General features: G+C 41.9%; 1 protein-coding gene across 1 annotated transcript; it reads right to left on the bottom strand.

Moving 5' to 3' along the window:
* Positions 1-7,924: 7,924 nt before the first annotated feature.
* LOC148439498 (APOBEC1 complementation factor-like) lies at positions 7,925-25,321 on the bottom strand (the record flags this gene model as incomplete). Its single annotated transcript, XM_088464655.1, has 7 exons — positions 7,925-8,088; positions 8,414-8,538; positions 11,795-11,931; positions 16,749-16,966; positions 22,587-22,863; positions 24,803-24,900; positions 25,252-25,321. Coding segments are annotated over 7 exons (1,077 nt in total), but the record flags the coding sequence as incomplete, so codon positions are not given.
* Between the last annotated feature and the right edge of the window lie 895 nt (positions 25,322-26,216).

Raw genomic sequence — 26,216 nt, 5'->3', positions numbered from 1 at the left:
GGCCCTTACTACTGGGGGCACTCAGGCCTAAGAGCGCCGGCCACTGCAGGGCGGTAGTGTGGACGGCACATAAGTACCGTTCGCACTACACTATTAGTATAACAAACACACAGCCGCCAGCTGTGTGCTTGTTTTAGCAGCCGATGAAAGTCAGACAGACTCTCATCGGCTGCTGCTGCGCCCACTGCCGGAGCCATCTTCCGGCTCCTGCAGTGGGTAATGGGAGAAGACGTTGTGACGTCAAGACGTATCTCCCATAATGCAGAGCGGGCCCACCCGGGGTACAGAGGAGCGGACACTGGAGCGGGGATTAAGGTAAGTGGATTTTTTTTTTTTTTTTACGTATGTGATTGGCTGGGATTACTGCTGGGGGGGCGATCACTATTGGGGGCACTGCTGGGGGGAGGATAATACTGGGGACACCGCACGTCTACTACTGGGGGCACTGCTGGAGGGAGGCTACTACTGGGGACACCGCTGGTGGGGGGATCACTACTGGGGGAACGATTACTATGGGCACATTGCTGGGGGGAGGCTACTACTGGGGGCACTATTACTACTGGGGGCATTGCTTGGGGGGGAGGCTACTACTGGGGGCATGACTACTACTGGGGGCACTGCTGGGGGGGGCTACTACTGGAGGCACTGCACGAGGGGGATTAGTGCTGGGGGCACTCCACAGGGGGGGGCTACTTCTACTGGCGGGTATTATATAAAGGGCACTGCATAGGGGGGACCACTACCTGGGGCAATGCGTAGGTGGGACTACTACTGGGGGCATTATATAAGTGGCACTGCATAGGGGGACCACTACTGGGGGCACTGTATAAGGGTTTGTGTAGCTATCCAGAGGTGGGAGGGCGCAAGGCTGAAGAAATGCCTAGGGTGCCAAGAAACCTTGCACCGGCCCTGGGGGCACTACAAGGGGCATTACTACTGGGGGCACTACAAGGGCATTACAACTGGGGGCACTCCTGAACAACTGCTGGACTATCATTTGGACTCAGCTACACTCCTCCTGGTACCCTTAGGAAAATACTGGAACCACTCCATGTGGATTCACTTTACAGCCTATAAAGTGTTGTGTCTAGAATGCTAAGGACTGTGCTGGTGACTGTGACACCACTTCATGGTAAATAAGTGTTGCCTTCAGAATTTCACTTTATCTATTTGGGATGTATTGGAGGTTGTCCTAAGTCCAGCTGTTTACTATACAGGAGCAGACATTTATTTTGGTTCTATTGTGAACTTTTTATCTTGCTTGTCTTGAGACATCTACTTGTTGAAGCTTCTTAATAAATTATTGTGCTTATTATTACACCTTCCATCTCATTTAGCGCTGTTTTTTGTTTAGGGACTGACTATTTCCATTTAGGGACTGACTATCCCTTTTATACCAGCTGCTTTGTGACAGGGTGCTCACACCCCATTTTTATACAAAGGCATTACTACTGGGGGCACTGCAGGGAGCATTACTACTGGGGGCACTGCAGGGAGCATTACTAATGGGGGCACTGCAGGGAGCATTACTACTGGGGGCACTGCACTGCAGGGAGCATTACAACTGGGGCACTACAGGGGCCCTTACTACTGGGGGCACTGCAGGGGGAATCATCCCTTTAATTCGGGTCATGTGAATATTATTAGGGCGCTGTGTATGTGTCTGTGAGCTGGGCGGAGGGTTTGGGGGAAGACAGGGGTGGCATTGTGAACCTTTGCCTAGGGTGCCCTGAAACCTTGCACCGGCCCTGTATACATCGTTCTACATACTATACAGAGCTCTATATATTATACAGCACTCTACATGTTATACAGTACTCTACAATTATACTGCCTCTACATGTTATACAGCGTTCTAGGTGTTATACAGCGCTCTACATGTTATACAGGGATTCAGTATGATTCAAATCCCTAAACCTAACCCCCCTTCCTCACCGCCTAAATCTAAGTCCCCCGGAGGCGTGCCTAACCCTAACCCTTCCTTCCCCTAGCCTAAACCTAACCTCCTGGGGGGTGCCTAACCCTAAATCGCCGCCGGGAACCCTAAAAATACCCCCCCGTGCGCAGCTGTCCATGCCCGTCGCCTGGTTTACCTTCGATCGGTAAGCCAGGTGTCGGGCTCCCGGCGTAGGGAAAATGACAGGCGTCGGGATCTCGACGTCTGTCATTCAACCCTTGCCAGGACTATGCAGTTGGGAAGCCAGCGGTCGGGATATACAGTATATTTTTTGAAAAATCACCAACATTAAATGATATACTTGACATTAATGTTAATGTATGTAGACTGATTCTTCATCAGCTTTAAAGGCGATTTGTACCCAACGGGATCCACCGTGGATTGGTTTGTAGTTGTACCCACCTGAGCAAGATACAACTAGCAAATCAGAATCTATGTTGTCACTCTCTAAACAATCAAAGCACAGCCATTAATTTTAATCACAATGATAAGCGCTATGAGGCAAGTTAAGCAACGTTTCATATGTTTTTTTATTTTGGCAAACATATGGATGTTTACAGGTATGTATGGATTATAGGAGAGTAATAAATTGGTGAACAATGGTTGTGTGAGTAGTGTTTTTTTAATAACAGACTTTTTCTAAATGTCTGTGTTTTACTTTTCTTTATAACACACTTCCCTGTCCTTGTTACTTAAAGTAAAACTTTGAGCTATTGATAAGCTCAGAGGTTCCCAAAAGCAGTTCTCAAGGCACCCCAACAGGTCAGGTTTTAGAGATATCCATGGTTGAGATGGGTAAATCAAATTGACTGAGGTACTAATTAAGTCACCTGTGGTCAAGCATGGATATCTTTAAAACCTGGACTGTTGGGGTGCCTTGAGGACCACGTTTGGGAACCTCTGGATTAGCTTGTGTTACAGTTATACCCTTTTTCCACTAAAAACCCGGCTCCAACCCATGACACTGAGCACGGGTTGGAGTCGGGTTTTACCCCATTCACACTGGCAGCTGGACACAAGTTAATTCCCAGGTCCAGCCATTCACACCGCACCTGGGTCCATCATGACTCGGGTATTTTAGCATTACAGGGGACGCTTAGAGATTATGTAATCTCCAAGAGCTACTGAAGCCAGCCAATCCACTGGTTTGAGGCCTGACCAGGGTCATCGTAACCCGGGTCACGGCATTTACACTGCACCGTTACCTGGGTCCTTCCCGGGTTCATCCCCAGTAGTGGCCAGGGTCGGATCCCAGGGTCACTTGACCTGGTTTATTTTTCAAGGATTCTTTTACACTGAGCCATGACCTGGTTAGACCCGGCAATAACCTGGGTTCTTGCGGCTGTGGAAAAGGGGTATTACAGATATAGACTGTGCGCACTTCATATAGTACGTGTCTTATGGCAACTTTATTAAACTAAAAGCCACAAACAAATGGTTTATCATAGTATATACAAGTTTATTATATGTTTAGTAATTATTAGCTCTCCAATTGCAATAATCATTTAAATTGTTAAACAGTATTTACACAAGCATTGTACGTATTACATTGGGTGACAATTTTGTTTATCTCTTGCAGTGAATGTTACAATTTAAATACCACCAAAGTTCAAAAGTAATTAAAGTCAACTTAATTTTCCTAAACCACATTCCCATAAGAGGTGTCTGCAACACATTTCTCTGAAATATCTTGTGACTTCAGCTTGCAGGAAATAATTTATATGTAAGCTATCATCAAGATACATCATTTTTTATTTAACCACTTTGAAAGATATTTTAAACAGTCAAAAATTTTTATTTATTAGCTGACGTTGCACAAAGCTAATATCTGATTTATTACCATAGATTTTGATGCATTTATGCTATATACACTGTCATTAAATATGTAATACAATTATTATTATTACTATTATTATTATTATTATTACTATTATGTTAAAGAAATTATTGGTTTAGCTTGGATGTGTCATTGCAACTATTGCTGTTGGTGAACAGCTCATATTAATTGCAAAACTATACCACATATGCAAAACGATCATAATCACGATGAATTTAAGGTATCACTGCTGCATTTACTATGTATTTAAACTAAGCATGTGCCTAGATGAGCATTGCTCAGGGGTAATATATACAGATTCACGATAATTGTATATAGTTTTTTAAATTTGCCTCCTTTACCACTGGGTATTCAACATCATTCAACACTTACTGTAAACAGAAGAATGATGTGGTTAATTAATAAATAATACAAGACATTTTCACTTGTAAAACTTAGTCTTGTCTTCTAAATCTAGATACCACCCTGAACAGTATATATGATAACATACTATACACTGAAAACTTTAAATATATAAATTTTTTTCACGAAAGAAATATCTTCAAAATATTGAAGTATTTTATAAAATAATTTAACATTGCAATTTAATTTGTTAGATAAACTTATACCTTCTATTTCATGTCATTGTCCATAATTTATTTGCATAGTGCAATGATCCCCTCAGTGAACAGCATCACATTATCTTTTGGCACTTTTGAAAGTAAATATAATAATTATTATACTAAGTGTTTTGTTCTGATGCCCACTCTGAGGCTGATTCTGAGTTGAGTAAAGGAAAAAAAAAGCAAGTTGAGGGGCCCATACTGTACATCAGCAATCACAATAAAAAATTCACAGATTCTGTGATTCCCCCCCCCCCCCCCCACAATTTAAAAATTCCCCAGTCCACCAATCTGCATCCATACGTTGCAAATATTTTTCAGTGATTTGCAAATAATTTCCGGGAAAGACAGATCTGCCAATCTTGAAACCATCATTTTACTAGTAAATGATCTGCAAATTGGCCGACTGTTACCATACACTAGCAATCTCTACAGCCCCAATTGGTCTGTGGAATACAAAATGTTGGACAACGCAATTCACCAATTCCAATCAGTTTTTGGTTGGAATCTGCGATATGTGAACCCCATACATTGCAAAATTGCTCTAATTGATTGCTGATATATGGGGGCCTATAATTTGCACTTTGGCAAATCCATGTTGCACCGCAGTTGGGTAAGATATAAAATGTGTTGAGGGATTTAGATTTGGAAGATGTGTGTCCAAACTGAAATCTAAATTGAAGTGTAAAAATAAAGCTGTTCAGCATTTGTGGGCTACATGCAAAAGCAGCCAGTATTTACCCTGCATGTCACAATAATAAATATTTATTTATTTGCTTTTTTATTTGCTCCTAGCTCATAATCAGCTCCTCTGCTTGGTCAGTTTTTGGGTTTACAGTTATCCAGCTATTCAGGAACCACACGCCACAAAACGCTCCAACAGTTGAAGAGTCTAATGAGATTATTTAACCCTGTTCTAGTGTCAAAATATCATGGAGGTCGTAACAACTTGCAATAACATGACCACTTTAGATTATATAAGCAGATTAGCAAAGAGATACAGTTTAATAAAACAATGCATACAATAATAATAATAATAATACTAAAAAAAATGAATTAATTGATTATTATTAATTTCACTTCCTAAAATATATTAAAAATGTATTTATGTTCATATATTTCCTATGAGAGAATGTATTTTGATGATAACTAAGTTATTAGATGATTGCCAGGTAATGAAATAATTACCTTTTTATTCACAGTGTGCAAGTTCTTTACAGAGTGTGTCAAGTGTGTCAAGCCCATTTTTTTCTAATACTGCTGCCTTTGCTCTTTCATCGGCATTAACATTAGCTTAACACGTGTAGACTACCTTACAAAGGTCACGCAAGCCTTGCAATTGGTAGACGAAAGTCCAACCAATAACTTTTTATGTACTTTTTTTTTTTTTTTTTTTAAGTTAACATTATATTACAACATGTTAAATCAATACATTTTGTTTTTCACTTTAGACTTTGGCTGTGTCTTTTATGGTTGATTATGTTCTCATTAATTAATTTACTCAGCAGATTCCCTTAACCTTGAAACAGGACGAATAAATGAAAAACAGTGTTATTTATAAATAACTATACATAGCATATCATTTACTTAAAACAGCCCATAAAAACCCAGCAATTTCATTGTGCATGTAAATTAGTTTTGTCAAGTCGGATGGCTCTCTTCATGAGCTCTGGGGCACCAAGAGGGGGGTGAGTACCAGCTGGATGGGCCCAGTGGGGGGTCCTGGGTCAGAGATCACCCCCATTGGTCTGCCCGCTACTGCTGGCCACACTTGCATTGCAGCGAGGCCACAGAGCCTCATTGGGCAGTGAGAGTGCGGATATTGCTGCTGCAGCTTCTCCTATCACTGCCCAAAGCGCCACTGCACTATACAGACCAACGTTAGCGGGCAGAGAGGAGAAGTGATACAAAATGTGGGGGCGATCTCATTGATCCCTTCTCTGGAGCCGCCCCTCTGTTATGAGCATGTATCGCTGTGAAGCCATGCATACTAGTTTTTGGGAGGGGGCATGGGTGCGCTTCCCGGATTTGGCCACGCCTCCAGGACTCAGGCCCATTAGAGCTCTCGACGGCCTGCATGCCCTCACCTCTGAACAGCCCACATCCCAGTCAACAACCACACCCGTGGCACACTTTTCCTATACGTGAACACCCCATATCTGCCCAGTTATACCCACTCATTCCCAAGTGGAGATACAACTAAGATCCATAAGGCTCTGAATCAGCCGTCATTGCTCTAATTAGCAAACACAAGCCCAAACTCATGCACAGTTTTCTAAAAAGCAAGAAATCCATATACAGACGGAATTGCGTACAACTCTATATCAGCCCCTTTATGTCTTTATGTTGTTTTCTGGTTTTGTTTCTAGAATGTGTGCTAATCATCATTTAACAAATGCTTATGTGTTAAAACTGACAACAAAAAGATATTACAGTTAGAACAACACCACCCAACACAAAAACATTTTAAAATTAAAATGAAACAATGTTTGGATAATAAAGAATCTACAGACATGAAGAAATAACAATGTTTGGATAATATGGAATGTGTGTGCAATATTACAGTGGTCCTCAACCTCCACCCACAGGTTTTCCCAACAGGATTTCTGTTGAAACAGGTGGGATAATTACTTACCCAGCAAAATAGATTAACTCACCTGTGCATGATTAAAGACATCCACATAACATGACCTGTTGCAATGTTAGATACAGAACAATCAGGTCACTATTCTACGGGAATAGTCTAAAATGAAAGGCCAGAATTTTGTTCAGCTTTTAAGAAACATGGCAATGTTTTGTTTGTTTTTCCCTTTTGTGAATGTGATTTAGATCGTGCTACTGAATTTATACGTTTATTACATTCTGTTATTTAACTTAAATTTAAAGTGACCATATACAACATGGAAGCAATATTTTAAGTATAAGGTTTCTGGCTGGGTAATGCACTTCCTTCCTGTCTTGATTGGTTAGATAAGAGTAGGGTATCTTGTAAAATTCACATTTATGTTACCAATAGTAAAAAAAGAAGCCTTCCTTCCATAACATAGATCTGTGTTGTCCTAGTATATGCAGACCTTTAGTAGTTGAGTAAATATAATTTTTCAGTTTAAGAAAAACAAATATAATGCATCTCGGTCTTTTAGACCTACATATTGACCACTGGAAGTATCATTTATCCAAATTACCAAGAGCTGTCTAAAATAGATCCACGTTCAAATAGAAATAAAGAAAGGGCAAAATAAAAAACACATTTACTTTTTAGAGCATTCTAAATGAATCACACGAGACCTTGTCTAGTGAATAGTGTGTAAAAGTGTAAACAAAATGAATATTCTTTACAATTAGGAGCCATAAACTACAATATTACTACTATAAATGCTGCCTTATCTCTATAAAGCTACCGACTTCCCATCATGAATTGTCTATGTAATGAGACTAGCCTGAATCCCTGTGGTGATATTACAATGTTGGACTACAGCCTAGTTCTCAGTGTCATCCAGCACCTACAGGAATGTTTCCCATGTGAAGTACAGTCAACTCTTAGAATGTTCCGTATGGGTCTCCTCGAGCTGCCACAGCAAACGCAGGATAGGCTTCATAAGTGGCGTATGCTGCAAGGTCTTGCCCCAGTGCTACTGCTTGTTTCATTTGTGTGGCAGCCACCGCTGCTGGCGAGGTGGCAATGGCATAGCCTACAGGTTAGACAAGAATAAATATATAGAACTGTACATAGACTGATGCAAAATTTTAATTAAAATGTGGAAGATAATGGGTAGAAAACTAGAAATAAGTAGAACTGATGGGTGGATGTGCATGTAATTCATGTTACAATAAATAATGTTACAGGACAGTTTTCTTGCAGAGACATAAGATAAAGGAATGTAGTGTGAACAGAATAAACTATCTGTATTTTGTTTATAAATAGTTTCCCCCTACAGTGTCCACCATAGAATGATCAGGAACCAGTAGTAATTGAGATACTCATGTGTGAGAGAGTGCTATGTGCTATGACTTTACCTGCAAAGGCTGCTGGGGGCTCTGCTGCCTCCGTTGAGATTCCTAAGGTCTGTAGAGTAAACTCTGCTGCATAGTTCTTGGCTTCATCCACAGATATGCAAAGTTTTTGGGGTGTAAATGGGTGACTGTGAAAACAAAATAGGACACAACAATTATAGTTCGTAATTAGAACATAATACTACACCATATCTCACAACTTTGTAGCTCTTAAAATCGGAGCAGATAAATAAATGGTGCATGACCATGCCATGATGGGAGCCTGGCCACATCATGATTTTGGGTGGGGTCACAACCGTGCCCCCCAACTTTCTTACCTGCAGCACAAAGATGGTCGTGTCGGAGTGGCAAATCGAGACTGTCTGTCTGCATCGAACTATTGGAAGGGATGCTACATTAGGGAAAGTCTAGGGAGCCAAGGGGCAGGGAGACAGGCTGATGCAGAGGAGGCACTATGCCAGTTGGCTTGGCATATTTTGTGTATTTATGCACTGAGCATGCACAGAAAGAGAATGCATGTAAACATGCAACTGCAAAGTTGGGCATTTTATGGATGTAATGAGCCTTACAGTCAGAGAGGCAGAACAATGGTGGTAAGGGGTGTAAATTCACGTAAATTTCAGCACCTATTTCCTAAGCAAGCATTTACTGTGTTATTAGAAACATTAGTGCAAAATGCAAAATGCAAAATGTAAATTTAAGTACTTATTTCCTAAGCAAGTATATATTGTATCACTGGATACATTAGTGAGAACGCAAGGCCACCGGTCTCAATACCAACATCGGAATCCCGAAAAGAGACTTAAGATAGGCGTCAAAATACCGAAGCCTAGCTTAATCCTGACACCAGAACGCCAATGGATGCCAGCCCAAACTAGGTAAGTATGGGCGGCCTTAGCGTTAGCCGTGGGGGGGAGGGTTAGGTGCAGGGAACGTAGCAGGGTTAGGGTTAGGTTTTGGGGGGGTTAGGGTTAGGCACCCCTACGGACAATGGTTAGGGTTAGACACCACTGGGGGGGGGTTAGGCACTAAGGGGGGAGGGTTAGGTTTAGGCACAAAGGGGGGAGACTTAGGTTTAGGCACTAACGGGGAGGGTTAGGGTGCGGGGTGGTTAGGGTTAGGCTATAAAAAGGGAGGGTTAGGGGGGGAAGGGGGAGGGTTAGTATACTTAACCGACCCCTGTCGGGATACCAACCATCGGGATGCATCCCGACAGCCGGCATTACATACCCATTCCATGAGGACTATGATTGTACAAAATACAGCAGATGTCTGCAGGAACTTTTGTTTAGAAAGTAGAAAGTAGAACTGCACTTCATACTACAAACTTCCTGAAAACATTTAACATGAGATTCCCATCACAACTCTGTGCTTTTGGAGGACCCTGCTCCTCCCACTATCAAATCTTTGTGTGTAGCATTCCATTTGCCTCTATTCATTTCCTCATATCAGGACATTGCATATTATGCAGTTCTATTCTTACTACACTATGTAGACAAAAGTGATTGGACACCCCCACACAAGTGAAATGCATACCATGCATACCGTTGTACATGAGTTCCAAATGGCCACTAATGTGGCGGTTTTGACAAGAACACTTCGTAGAGAGGCCTGTGCACTTGCAGTTCTATGGAAACAACAAATGTTTTTATCAAGACGACAATGTAACCTGTCATGTTTCCAGGGCTATGTTGGACTTATATACAGAAAATTCTGTTACCTGGATGGACTGGCCAGCTCAGAGTCCAGATCTGAACTCCACTGAGCACCTCTGGGACGAGTTGGAGTGACAGGTGCGTTCTAGGCTGACTCAACCATCTTCAGTGTCACAAGTGGTCACTGTACTTAAAGCAGAATGGCATAACATACCACCTGCTGTTGTCCAGGAACTTGTGGACAGTTTACCAAGAGGGTATCCGCAGTAATCACTGCACATGGTGGACCTACAAAGTACTGACGTCAATAAAATCTTGTTGATCCATTTGCTGTCAGTGTCCAATCACTTTTGTCTACATAGTGTAGTATCATAAAGTCGTCAGGACATTTCCTCCATCAAGGTCAGCACACTCAGCTACTTATATACCCTCTGTTCCTGTAATGTTCCAATGATCTGACTACAGATCAGTGGTGTAACTAGGGTCTTGGCGCCCAGGGCAAAATGAAAAATGGCATCCCCCCCAAATGTGTGTGTGCGTCAAAGGCACATGCGCCAAAAATGGGTGTGGTCACAAGCCACAAGAGGCGTGGCCAATTAAAAAATGTGGGGGTGTCAATATGACACACCACCATCTCTCGTCACTCTGGGAACGTTACTTTCCATTCCATATGCACCTTAATGCGCCCAGTACTAGTGCCCCTTATGTAGTGCCCCCCGTAGTAGTGCCCCTTATACAGTGCACCCAGTAGTAGTGGGCCTTATGCAGTGCCAGTTATACAGTGCCCCTTATGGAGTGCCCCCAGTAGTAGTGCCCCTTGTAGAAGTGCCCCTTATACAGTGCCCCTAGCAGTAGTGCCCCTTATATAGTGCCCCTAGCAGTAGTGCCCCTTATACAGTGCCCCCAGTAGTAGTGCCCCTTACCCTTATGCAGTGCCAGTTACACAGTGCCCCAGTAGCAGTGCCCCATAAGTAGTGCTCCTTGTACAGTGCCCCCAGTAGTAGTGCCCCTTATACAGTGCCCCCAGTAGTAGTGCCCCATATACATAAAGACACAGACACACAACACAATACTATACTTACCTGAAGCCCTGTTCCTGCGAACGCTGCCATCTGACTGCTCCATCCTCGCGTTGAGCAACATGGGAGAGAGACGTCATGACGTCTCTCCCTTCACTCACTGCAGGAGCTGGAAGGCCGAGCTCAGGAGTGACCTCCAGCCTCCGGCTGCCGCTGCAGGGAAGGAGCTGCCGGGCATCCACTGGTAACAGCACCTCAGCGGGAGAATGGCAAATGGAGTAGGCAGCAGCAGCGCCTCTCCAGCTGGCGCCAGCTCTGGATGCAGCAGCCAAGAAGATTCTGCTTGACTCTTATTGGTGCTCCTGCCCACGCCAAGGTGTCTGACGCAACACCCTGGGCACGTGCCCCGCTTGACCCCCTCTAGTTATGCCACTGCTACAGAATGTTCTATCCCCAAAAAGTTCTCTGGGTTACAAGGACGTCAGCCCCCCAGATAGCACAACTAAGCACATGTCAATATGACAAAACCATCATAATAGAGAAAATACAGTATTAGTGGTGCAGACTCCAATAGATGGTCAGGATGAACCTAATCTGTATGGCCTGCAGACTTTAAACTGGATTAAATGGCAGGTAGTGTAAGGATGGGGTTGGGAGAACATGGATGCAGGCAATACAATGGATGGAAGATATTGAATGCACATACTCACATTGCAGGGTTTTGGCTAGCCAGGACAGGAATGCTAATCTTATACAGAAACAGCTGCCTCTGGTCTTGTCCAATTGCAGTGTGTAGCTGGTAAACTGGTTGTCCCCAGTTGTTTTTTTGACAAATTTCTTCCAATACCTACAAATAAAAATATTTCTTGAAATCAAAATATTTATATATTCCCTGTTTATCTACAATAATATTTACACCTTTCTTTATAATAACACTTTCATTACTCCCGTGGGCCCTTATGTTTTTCTGGGCTGTAATCACAGACACACAAATGACACACTACACACCCAAACAGGACATGTGTGTTTGCTACATTTGTCAGCCTGTTGTTTGATAGGTGTACAATTCTGGCACACATTCCATTTATAACGGGTAATAGCTCCTTACAAAAAAGGATTTTCGAAAATAATATAATCATTAATAATAATTATGCAACATTTACATATGAGGTATTTTGCTAAATTGAAATTATTATTTTGTTGCAACCTTTTTCTATTTGGCAGCATAAATTATTGTGGTCCAAAATCAATACAAATCCCACATTGTAACCTATTTGTCGCAATAAAATAATACAGGAATTTCTTTTTACCACCAAATTAATTTTGAATCAATGTAATATATTATGTGCATTTCTGTTGCCTGAATAGATTTGTGTGGCAAAATCTTTGTTTAATGTTTTATTTTATTTTCTGGAAGGCGTGTATAACAAACATGGAAGTTGGCACAATAAGTTTTTATCTTTTCGTGAATATACTATATGCATTTAATACTTTTGAGCCCACATTTAGTTCAATCCATGTTCAAATTCCATTTCAAAGTCTTTGCTAATTTAATAACATATTGCAACCAGTTAGAAATTAACATTGATCTATCTAGAATGGGATTGAAATGCTGGCGGCTGTTTAGCCGCTGGTTCAAATCCCGACAGCAGGTGCCCAACAGGATCAAGATCCCGACAGAGGCAGATGAGTACACTAACCTCCCCTGTCCCCCCCCTAACCCTCCCTTAGTGGTGGCTAACCCTAACCTACCCCCGGGGGGTGCCTAACCCTAACCCCACCTTACCGCTCCCTAAACCTAACCCTCCCGGGGGTGCCTAACCCTAACCCTCCCTCCTAGGGGTGCCTAAACCTAATCTCCCCCCCAAACCTAACCCTAACCCCGCTAGACTTCCTAATCCTAACCCTCCCCTCCCGCGGCTAACGCTAAGAGCGTCCCGGACTTACCTTCATTCGGGATGTCGTCCTTGGCGTTCCGGCCCTGGAATGATAATAGGCGTCGGTATTTCGGCATTCTGCTGTCGGGATTGTGACCCACATGACTACATCCCCTTCATCTAGTTATAGGCCTATGAACACGAACAGTGGTGTAACTATAGAGGGTGCAGGGGGTGCACTTGATATGGGTTCCGGTGGCTTAGGGGGCTCGCCAGCCCAGCAAGCATCCCCCTGCACCCTCTGTAGCACGGCCGGCCAAGACTTGCTAGTGCAACTGGGAACGCTGGTCTCTGAAGAGACTAAAGACACCTGTGATCACTTCAGTGGCAAGAATTCCCAGTGATGCAGTGAGCGGTTGATGTCATGACATCACCCTTGTCACCCGCGATGAGAGGAGTACTGCACAGGGGAGGGGGGCCACAGCATAAGGGGCATTACAAGGGGCATTTCTGGGGCCACAGCATAAGGGGCACTACTAGGGGCATTATTGAGGGCACAGCATAAGGGGCACTACTAGGGGCATTATTGAGGGCACAGCATAAGGGGCATTACTGGGGGCACAGCATAAGGGGCACTACTAGGGGCATTTCTGGGGGCACTTCATAAGGGGTACTACTAGGGGCATTACTGGGGGCACTCCATTAAGGGTATTTCTGGGGGCACAGCATAAGGGGCACTACTAGGGGCATTACTAGGGGCACTGCATTAGGGGTGTTACTGGGGCGCAACATAAGGGGCACTACTAGGGGTATTACTGGGGGCACTGCATAAGGGGTACTACTAGGGCCTTACTGGGGGCACTGCATTAGGGGCATTACTGGGGGCACTGCATAATGGGCACTACTGGGGGCACTGCATAAGGGGCTTTAATACAGGGGGCATTGCATAAGGGGCTCTAATACAGGGGGAATTGCATAATGGGCACAACTACAGGGGGCATTGTATAATGGGCACAACTACAGGGGGCGTTGTATAATGTCACTGCATAAGAGGCACAACTACAGGGGGTATTGCATAATGAGCCCAACTACAGGGGCACTGCATAGGTAGACCTATGGGAGCCCTGAGGAAAATTTGCTATGGGGCCCCAATACCTCTGCTTACGCCCAAGAACACAAATTAGTTACTTGCACCATGTTAATAGATAAAACTATATTGAGAGCAACCGGAGATGTGGATGGAAAATCAAATTGCGTAAACAAAGGCTGTTATTATAATTTTTTTAGATAGCATCAATGATATTGTGCAATACTGTAGAGAGAACATGTAGTCGATTTCCTAGGAGCTTGCAATCTAATTCTCCATCACACATACAATTAAGGGTCCAACTTGCCAAAATAAAACTAACCTACCTGAATGCTTTTGGATTGAAGTGAGGTGGCCTACACAAACACAGGGAGAAGATACAAAGTCTAGTACAACCCCTGCGCCATAAGTCAGCAATGCTAACCACTCTGGTAACATAGATCTGGATAGATTCTTGTTGTGAATATGTGCTGGACCAACACCTCTAATTTCAGCAGTAAGCTATCTATTTTATATATATATATATACTGTTGATATTTAGCCTGAAGTGTATTGTATGCATATTAATTTCCTGTTTGTCACACTTTACCGCTGACAATTTGCAGTCTTGCTGCAGGATATGGAACGTAAGGTTCTGTTCCCTAACTAATGGTGCATTTCCTAATCTACAAATGGAGGTAGAAAGCTTCTCAGCAAATGTAGATGCGTTTGATGTGGTCAAATAAATTACGCAATGGAAACATCATATTTGGTAACAGACATCCAGATAATGTTTTCCTAAATGGATTTCAAGAAGCAAAGTATTTTTTTTGTATGTTATCAATTTCAGCATATTTTATCATTCATATCACATAGATTATTATTATTATTATTATTATTATTATTATGATTATTATTACTAACAATAATAATAATAATAATAACAACAATAATAGTAAACTATCAGGAATAAAGTTTTCGGAGGTTTGGCTGCTCGCCGCATATGCACCAATCCACGGACTGCGATACATTCCGGGGCTTGAATGCAGTGGGCAATGTCATCTTTAAATGGAATGGGATTTAAATGCTGCCTGTTCAAATCCTGCCGGCAGATGCCCGACCGGACCAAGATCCCGACATGAGCAGGTAAGTATCCTAACCTCCTCTGTCCCCCCTAACCCTCCTTTAGTGGTGCCTAACCCTAACCTCCCCCCTTAGTGCCTAACCTATCCCCAGCGGTGCCTAACCCTAACCCCCCTTATCTCTCCCTGAACCTATCCCTCCCAGGGGGTTGCCTAACCCTAACCTCTCCCTGGGGGTGAATAACCCTAACCCTACCCCCTAAGGGTGCCTAACTCTAATCTCCCCTCCCCAAACCTAACCCTAAACCCGCTAGACTCTCTAATCCTAACTCGCCCCCCCATGGCTAACATGAACGGCATCCCGAACTTACCTTCGTTCAGGATGGCGTCCTCGGCGTTCCGGCGTTGGAATTATGATAGGTGTTGGTAGTTCGATGCCTATTATAAATCCCTAGCCAGCATCCGCTGTCGGGATTGTGACCGGCAGCAGCAACATGACCATATCCCCTTTAAAAGGCTTTTCCCAAAAGAAGTCTATGGCCTTCTATTGTTGACTCCCCCCGGGGAAGGATCCAATCATATCCCTCCCAGCACCCACCGCAGCACGTGTGTTACTAGACGCATGCGTAGAAGGACTTCTGGATCATTGACCTGGAAGTTCTTCTATTGCAAAGGAGAGCTCTTACCAGGACCATGCTCTTTTGAATTGTATTTGTATATACCAGGCTCCTCTTATGAAAAGAAAAGTTAAGGGGCCTTATAAGCTAGAACACCAAATGGCTAGATGTACCCCAAAGTACAGGAGGTATATGTTCACATTGTTCATTGTCCCATGTACATGTCTACATGCAGTATCCTTGTTTTTCCCCACAGTCCCAATGTATTGTAATGTGCATCAGTTCAGCTGAGGTGTAGGGAGCACTGTAACTGGGTTGGCACTGTGCTCATCCATATGATCTTTGCTCTCTGTAATCAACTATCTTGTGACATTCCCTCTTTACCAAGGTCTCCATGTGACAATGGGGCTAGTGCAGAGTTGTACGCAGAAAGATCCCGTGTATAGAGAACAGGCATGCTCCATACCGGAGCACACACAACTACAGGAATTCAGAGTCGCTCCCGTCTCTGCTAGCAGCCGAAGGAGCGTAAGTGGGTGTTCGCACATAACTAAAGCCTGGGGAGGGAGTGTTGTTGAAGTTGCCAGTTATACAAAGTTGTACATAGGCACAGATAAGCCTGTTCTCAGGCAGATCTCCTTCGCCAAAGACAGGGCTGGTGCAAGTGCACACTGGTAATGATGGCGGCTATCACACAGTACCACAGGGATCAATACTCACTATGTCCACAGTGAGTATGTCAACATGAAAATGCCGGTGCCGGGATAACAAGACGGGTGTAATGCATCTGAGAGCATTTTACGCTGTTACGGTATTATCACATTAAGCAAGTCTGTAAGCGGTAGTATTAGATAAACTTAATCTGTTTCTATGTAGTGATTTAAGTAACAACAGTATTCCATTCCTTTTGTCAATAAATACCTGATTATCAAGGACTATACCTGATGTTTTACAACCTTACCACACCCACCTCCCACTCTGCAGAACAACAAGCATCCATTATGTGTAGTACACGGGCCTACCTGTGGTGCAAGTTTGATGCCTTGTGGTTTTAAAGCGACTGTGCTCATGGGTGTGAGCTCCATTCCTGGTAAAATGTCATAAAGTTTCTCATCTCCCCTCTTGTCGCCTTTCATTTGGTATCCCAAACATCCACGACCCAGACCAGTATAAGCCAGGTATCCTCGTCCTCCCAGTCCTCTAACTCCCGCAGCCCCTACAGGTACACTCATGTAAATTTCTAGGAATGCAAGAAGGCATCAAACGGTATCAAATCAGCAGAAAATCACCCAGATCCATGATATAATGATAATTTTGCCCCATGTACAAAGAACGTCCTTCAAACAATGGAATTTGTGTTTTCATTGCATTGTAGGCAGTTGTGTCTTAGAAGTCATTTGTTTTGTGTTCATTGTTTGTGTATTTTGTTTTCAGAAAATATGGTAGCATGTAAAGTGAATAATATACTGTATCCTTTTACGATATTGGTTATATAGAGCAAATTTGCACTATCATGTATGGACACTTTATATTCCACATGACACTTGTTTATCTGTATATTTGCATTTAATAACAGTATGAGTGGGAGCTGCCAGATTAATATTTTTTTTTACAAAATTACAATAAAAATAAAACTGTAAAAAAAAACACCCTCGGGAGCCAAATTATCAATAACATTTTGGTACGTCTAAACCCAAACCTTCCCAGCTAATAATATTATTCATGTGAGTTCTAAAAAACAAAAGAGACACCAGTGATTTTAACAGATATATAAATGCCTGTAAATTCTGTATAAATTGTGAGTTTCATGATGTTATTGATTATAGCCAGAACATGTTGATGCCATCACTTCATTGGGAAATACAGAATAATGCACATAATATACATATAACTATGTATATTAGAAGTCACCCCAGCTTATGCTGTATAAAAGCAATATGCCTGTGTGCCAGGTACATCACACATATAAATCTAGTTATTTTCCTTTCACAGTGAGAAAAGTAATTTTGCAGTTTGATCCTTCTCTATAGTTTGGACAGCTTAATGCAGTTTCTTTAGTACTTGGTCTGTGATTGCACACCCCCCTGTCCTCACGCGTTCCGCCTCTTCAAGTGTATGGAGACATAAGTGTCAGATCTGCATATGGCATAAGCATATGTCTTTTTTGCATATCTTGCAATTTCACAAGCAATAAGAATTGGGGGAATGTTCCAATTTAAGTCGTAGGGACATGGGCTCCGATAACAGCCCATCCCGACAGTCAGTAAGGTGAAAAAGTGATTACGCAACCTGGGCTTCTGGGTTTTAGATGCCACGTAACTGCCCATGCACGGCTATCTAGCTGTATATACTTAATGTAAAGAACATTTGATACACAGCAGGATCTCATCTACCCCAACAAAGAGCGATTGCAAGAACCCTCTCCAGCAGGGCTTCTCCATGGATGTTACTACTGGGCTAATGGTTAGCCTATGCACACGAGGTCCAAAAAGCTACGCTTCTTGGATCTTGTTAAATACCGTCCCCATAGAAAACTATGGCTGCTTCAAGGGCTGGAGGCCAGGAAGGAGGAGGTATCTCTATTATCTGCTGCTTTTCACCTTGGTAAATTTAAGGGAAAATTAATTGCACCTTTAAAAATGTGGAAACAGCATTTATGTTTATTGTAAGTACTGAATTGCTTGATAAATAGTCCTCATTTATAAAGTAATTCTCAATTAAAAAGTCTTGTACCTAACTTCCTGTTTGCCATGGTACCGTCTCCAATAAAGGCCGTTGAAATTCCCATCAGTGAGGTATAGGAGATTTATTGCAGTAATCTTTGTCACTTCCACATATTTCCTGTATTATTGTCCATCTTAATATATTTAAAATAATGAGATCAGAAAATCTTTTTTCAAAGGGAGTGCTGCTACCATAGACACAGATGTATAAGAAATCCCCTTCAGAAATGCTGTTTGCCTATGTAATCCCAATCTGTGAACAGATCACCATGCAAATGGCAGCCTGAGTCTTTGTGATAAGCTTTCATACTGAGCATGAAGCATCTGTCCTTATCCCAGAATAGAAGTTCATTATATGCAAATGCAAATATACAGAGAAACTAGCATCTATAAATGTAATACGCTAATCATAAATCTTTTGCTAAAAATCCTATAATGTTCATATTCCCACTAAAGGAAATAATTTTCTTCCATTGTTTAATACCAGTTCAGTATACATTGGCTTTAAATTTCTATTAAATTAATGTACAAATTAACAAATTAATGGACAAATTATAACATTTTGCCTTTTAATTGCTTTAAACTAATTAATAATGCACATTATTATCCAACATTACATAGAGATAACTCCTTTAGTAAATTAGTAATGAATAATATGTGATCATATGACACTAAATTGATGTATGTGATCACACGATACAGCATTGTATATTTAAATACATTTCAATAATACATTTTGTGTAATCTCTTAGCTATGACATGTTGGCAGGAGCAAAAATTGGGTGAGGGGTACAAAGAAAACGGGCCATCCACACCCCTAACATTGAATGGACACGCCACTTCAGCACTGACATAGTGACAATTTTTCTGCTATCCTGCTGCACGTTTTGCTTTTAAAAAGAATTGCAGTGGCTAAATTGCAAAATAAAAAAAATCAACATTTTTGACAAATTAGGATCTATTATATTTGTCTCCATGGATAAAACATGAATACCATGCGCCCAACTGGCCACACCCCCATACAGTACCAAAAGGGCCCAAATTTATCTTGGCAGCCCTGCATGTTAGTTATCACTATACTGACAGCTTATGAAAATGTCTGTTATTCAGCAATGATAATTAAAGCATGTTCTTGACATATATAGCACTGTACCATTCACTGGGGAACGGGAGAAGTTGTTTACATGAATGGAGCTTTTTTTAAACTAGAGATATGAGGTTCTTTCCCCTAAATTAGCGCGAGTTTGGATTTATCTTATTTGCTACCCAAAACATGTGATAGTCGGAGAGCCAATAAGATTCAGTTTTCAGATCCGAGTCAAAACCGAACCGGTCATCTCTAGCTTAAACCTAGATTTTGCCTTCAGTAATTCCTTTATAAAAACATAGCTGTGTCATGTTGCAAATGACAATGACCTGTTTATTACTTAGTATATAGAAACAAATATATACATCAAATACTCCTGTAGGTGAATCAAGCTCATGAAGATGCCGATCGTCAGTCTGCTCTGGTACATGAATTGCAGCCATCTGCTATGACATCTCCAATCAGACACCTACAGTAGTTATTGCAATGTACTTGTATATGTCAGATGTGGATAAACATCAATTACCAAGACAGTGCAAGAGTGTGGGCTTTATAAGTCTATGTCAGTAATTACAGTCATCTTCAGTACTGCGCTACAGGGGTCTATTTACTAAGTCTTGGATAGAGATAAAGTGAACAGAGATAAAGTCCCAGCCAATCAGCTCCTACCTGCCATGTCATAGACTGTGTTTGAAAAATTACAGTTAGCAGTTGATTGGCTTAGTACATATACTCTTAATTACTATTATCTCCTAGCTAAATAGCACTTAAATTGTTTCATTTATTTATCTTGTTCAATTTATACCTATGTTGCTACAACTTTGTAAAACAAATACAATACAGACTGAGACAGGAACACTAAATGTAAATCATTATATACAAGCGATCATAATGCTGCATTCACCTGAGTAAAAGGCCTCATACATCTGCGACGTATTGCCGCGATCCCGCGATGCTGCAACCCGGCATCGCAGGATCGCAGAAATCCAACATGTTGGATTTGCCAGATCTGACGGTCGCGATCAAAAAATGATCGTGATTGTCTAATTGGGGACATTTAACATGTAATATTTCAGCGATCCTGCGATGGATCGCTGAACATCGATGGTGGGCGGTTGGCGTTTTCCACCCGGAAGAGCGGCATTTCCGATTGCATTGCTACATCGTGATAATCCATCGCAGATGTATGGGCACCTTTAGAGGCAGAACCTATGACATACGTATGACGAAGACACAAAACCAATGTTCCTACCACAAGAGATAGCAAATATGCAATCACTATGCAGCTGATTTGTTCGCAGCGGCGTCCGTGTGCGCTTCTTTTGCCACAGTCGCACCTGTGACTTTATGCTAAGACTGCTACTAGCCCTTCCCTGGTATACAGCTGTGCGTATGGATGTGCAAGGACTGAGATGCCCACTTTGAGTGTCTTTAGATGTTCATATACTACTTGGTGCCATCAGTTGCAGCATCGGAACTTGAACCAACCCCATGCTAGGTGCAGATTCTCTATCAGAAAATGGCCTCCAATGTGAGCGACTGAGCGTCTGAGTTTTCAACCAGATCAGTGTCAGGCCCGCGACATTCCCATAGCACTCCCATAAGGCTGTACATCTGAATATCCACCCTCCAGTCACCGCACACTACATTTCTGAGGCCATGCATCTCAATTGGTCGTGTGACTTTGTACGCTAACACTGCGGGATGCATGCATGCGCTGTACAGCATTTTAGTGAATTACATGCATGCACCGATGACAAACACTGACCATTGGTGTGACTATCAGAATAGCGTCTGACTCAAAATCAGGCCCTATGTTCCGATACCCATAAAGCCTCCTTATTATATAAGCCATGCACGCTTGGATTGCACAGTGAAAGTAATGAGGAACCCACCATAGCCTGGGTGGGCCTTATACTGACTACACTAGCCCTAGCCTTCTTCTGTTGACAAATGGAACTTTCCACCACAAATTGTCACCCAAACACACCCGTATTTTATATCATATTGCCTTCAGATTCTTCAATTTGTGTTCTACTTGCATGTGTACTATGGTAGGCCCTATGCAGATAATTGGGCCTGATTCAGAGTCGGACCATGGCTACATCTTTTGCCGCAGTTGCATCTGTGTCTCTATGCTAATGCCCCTCCCTGGTGTACATCCGTGTGTCCAAATGTGCAAGGACGGAGAGACCCACTGTCAGCGGCCACAGAGGCTGCATTACCGTTTGCTGCGTCTTTACACAAAGCATCGGTCATACCATCAAAGCTAGCACCAGCCCTATGCAAAGAGCAGTTTCTCTCTCTAAGTATGGCCTCCATGTGAGCGGTCTTTGTGCCTGATTCAGAGATGGACGCTAATGTGATTGCAGCTGCGATTTTGTACACAGGGCAGCAGCGAATATATGCTAATGATTGCAAAGATCACACGAGCATAGGGACGCCCACCGCTGCCTTCTTATCTGCGTACAATGTCACTTACCTATAGTAGATATCGCTAACGCTGAGAGCTCTCATGCTGCAAATGCAATAGTAATGCCTAATTCATGCATGCCCAGGTCAAACACACAGACCCGCCATGTATTTCTCTGACCATTGTGGCCATTTGTGTGACTCTGAATTGTCCCAATTATGTCTACTCTTCAGTGCTGTATGTGGCTGCATACTGTAGGATGGTGTTGAATTAACCAAAGTAAAAGTACTGTAATTACAAAGGATATCGTTCATTCTGTCCTGTAATTTTACTGCAGTTTATTCTGTCCTGATTTAGGGTGATGATTCATTTAGCAGCAATTCTTCATTCTCTCTCTAATCTACTTACACAGTAAGTGTTATAGGGCACATGGTAGCCATCACTTTAGACTGCTCACTGTGCATTACATGGGGGACTGATTAGGGGTTTAATTAAACAAATTACATAGAGCTAACTTGCAGTCGGAATCTAAACAGCTAAATTAATTTTCAAACTGTCAGGTCATGGTCGGCCTTCTCAATTAACAATGATTTCCAACAAAATGCAGATTCATTTAATTCATTTACTGCGCTGTTACCTCTAACAGACGGCGGTCGGATGAGGCCGCGATTGCTGACATAGCCTTTGGCAGGAGGAAAATGGATGCTCGGGATGGCGGCAGTGTAGGCTGGTGGTGCATAGAAAACAGGTGCTCCAAGGTAAGCTGTGGTTGGGTCATAGACATGGCCGATTGTGTATGTGTATTCTGTTTGTACGGCCCCTCCTCTTCCTCCTGTTCCTCTTGTGTACCTTACGTAACTATCCTTGTCTACTGGCTTAGCCAAGGTAACCTCTATAGGAGAGCCATCTATGATCTATAAAGAAAGACAAAAATGCATGGCATTAAGCATAGCATTGTACTCTGCAGACATAGGGGTCTATGTACTAAGCCTTGGAGAGAGATAAAGTGGATGGAGATAAAATACCAAGCAATCAGCTCCTAACGGTCATTTTTCAAACACAGGAGCTGATTGGTTGGTACTTTATCTCTCTACAGTAGAACATTTAGCAAATGAATAAACTGCTTCTCTAATTCTGTTGTGCTATAGAGCTGTGCCTATAGCTCGCATTACATGTGTGTTTGACCTCTGTCAGATGATAATGTAATCTACCATTTCATTTGTGCATTATTTTTTATGGTAACATTTGAAACTCATTTACACATACTTTAAGGTACTTGAGAGCTTATTCTATGGCCTCCAGGCTTATTAACTAACATGGAGAGAATGGCACCAATAATATCCACTCAGGCCCTGATTCACTATGGGTCGCTATTGAGATCGCAGCTGCGATTACGCACGCAGTTCTGCTGCGGCAATATGCTAATGAATGCAATCACAAAGCCGTCGCACAGACAGCATAGAGACACCCATTACCACCCACTGCCACTATCTCACATCCGTATTCCGGCCAAGCATAGGGATCAATGATCCATATGGCCACCTCTCCTCCCTGTTCACTTGAATTATCCATTAAAGTGTACTCAGTACTTTCTTACACACAGTGAAATCAGTCATTTTATAGACAAAACCATTTTCAGCAGAATACAACCTCTGCAATTACTGGGAACCAATGATGTCATCAAATACTGGAAGCCATATATAGTAACACAGCAAAAAACTTCCCTTGGTGTCCTATTTTCTTCATACTTTTACATGAATTGTCATGTTTACTATCCACTATCATAAAGTACATCATTAGTATATTCTGTTAATGTGGGTACAGACTAGACAATTCATTGGAAAATATGGTCGATTTGGACCGACATATTGTCCGGATTGTCTAGTGTGTATGCGCTATGCGAGGCGACACCAGCGTCGTTCCATCGGCCATACATGCGCGGCAGATGGAGTGACCCAGCTGCCGACACCAGGAAGGTGAATGGTGCAGGTGAACGATGTATTGGGCGGTCAGATTCTGGATCGTGCAGTGTGTACGAGCCGCACAATATATTGTGCTGTCTCGTCTACGGTAGCTGGGCACACACATCGTCTAGTGTGCACCCAGCTTTTGTCTGTCTATCTATCTATTTCATATCTATCTATCTATCTGTCTATCTATCTATCTATCTATCTATCTATCTATCTATCTATCTATCTATTTATTTCTACAGTAGATCATGTGCTAACAATTACTATATTATATAATGTAATATACGCAAATGTATTAACTTGTAAAGATCATCATGCATTTATCTTAATACAGATTTCAGGTCCCACACCAACATTTGCACAAAAATCACATGTTCTATGTAAAAGACTCATTTTGTTCTGTTTTGTTATTGAGGCTGCGGCTATTTTTAGTATTGCTTATAATGTTCAGTCTCATGGGACTGTCACTATGCTCCCAATGATAGATATTTGGGATCTATGTAATAACATACAGCACCACTGTTCTTTGTATTCGGAGCAGAGCCGCACCACAGGTGCAAACTGTATGGTGTGAAAGGGTAAAATATTAGCTTAGCTTTGTTCTCTGAACACTACACCACCTTTAATAAATCTCACATAATATAAAAATATCAGGTCAAAGATTATTTTACAAAGGAAACATGTATGCACTAATGAATCTGAAGAATAATTATATATGGCTGTAACAAGGGTCTAATACAAGGACTTATGGTAAATTATTATTCTGGCTGTAGACTTTGGTTTGAACCTAAGCATTGCCCTACAAGACTACTGTCACCATTTGAATATATGATTAGAAGTAGACAACAGCATTGATGTGTGAGTTTAGTAGTGTGTGCCCCACCTTGCCATTTAAGGCATTCATTGCTTCAACTGCATCAATGCGATTGTTAAAGTGCACAAAGGCATAATCTCTAATTTTCTTTATGCGCTCAACAGCCCCTAGAAAAAAAGGAAATTTTTTTTTGTAAAATAGTCAATAGAGACAAGTTAAAAAAAGTGATAATATTGACAATTATTAATCCTGTATTTGCAAGGGGGAAAACAGAATACAAATGAAACATTTGCAGCATACTGTTCTTTTGCCATATAACTTACATTTCTGGATGGGATTATACTCTTTTAAATTATTTTCACATTTATCTTTACGAAGTTGTAAAAATAACTATTAAGTTGATTACAAAGACAGAACTTTGAAATCTAAGAAATTCTATATATTGTAACTTCACTGGTATCTCCGTGGTTGATTTGAGAAGCACATAAGTATCCATTTTATCAATTTGTATTACTCACAGTTCAAAGTTTCAACACAAAAATACTGTAGATGAAATGCTGCTGTGTGAAATACCATGTTGTAGACATACTGAAATACACAATGACTAGTCAGTTTAAGATAACTTCAATATAGCTGTGTTGGCCTGTGTGTACCTCTCTGCAACTTTGACTAAATGCATTGCTTTCCTTGCAAGTTACATTTTGTGTATTCCAGACACATAACAGGACAGAGCTGTATCTTATCGCAAGGCAACAAATTGAAACAATTGTGCTATATTTTCCTGGTGTCTTTGTCTGCTTTGCTTTTAGTATATATAGCCAGAAAGCCTCTATGAACCAAATACATTTCATTAATTATGCAGTAGGTAAACCTGTACACATACCCTTGTCTCTCCTATTAAAGGCTACCATTTTGTTTCAAAATATTTGTAGCACTTCACAGCTACAGTATTTGCACTTGTGAGGACAGTCAGGGCTATGTGTACATGTAAAATGTAACAACATTTTGGACAAAATCTATTCACTATATGTAATGTAGTACATATTTGAGCAGCAACTTCCATTTGAAATTGATAATATATCCTTGTTAGTTTCAAGCACTGCAAACTTCAACCATCTTGTTACTAAGGGCTCTATTCATTATGTTAATTAACAATATTTACGATAATTAACATTCCAACTCGCCGTGAGTGCCGGAGCAATTCATCATTGCTCCAGCGCAGAGACAGCTGATCCGAAAATCAGCTGTTTCCCCGAAGCTGTTTCATTGCTCCTTTCAGAGCAGCGAAACTTATCACCGCCAAGTCGACTCAGCAGTGCTAGTGCGCCTCCGTGACATAGAGTTCACACAGGTGTACAAAGCCCCGGCATCTGGCAGAAGGAGCTGGACAGGGCAGAGGGATCTGAAAGGATCCTTCTTCACAACCCAGGTTTCCTTCCCATAGAGAAGGAGAAGGGTGAGCGCTGAGTGAGGGAGTAAATGC

The sequence above is a fragment of the Taudactylus pleione genome, unplaced genomic scaffold (genome assembly GCF_031769625.1).
Source record: "Taudactylus pleione unplaced genomic scaffold, aTauple2 ptg001745l, whole genome shotgun sequence".
In the NCBI taxonomy this organism is placed as follows: domain Eukaryota; kingdom Metazoa; phylum Chordata; class Amphibia; order Anura; family Myobatrachidae; genus Taudactylus; species Taudactylus pleione.
Note: the sequence above shows the minus strand (reverse complement) of the source record. Positions and strands in the feature narration are given on the sequence as shown.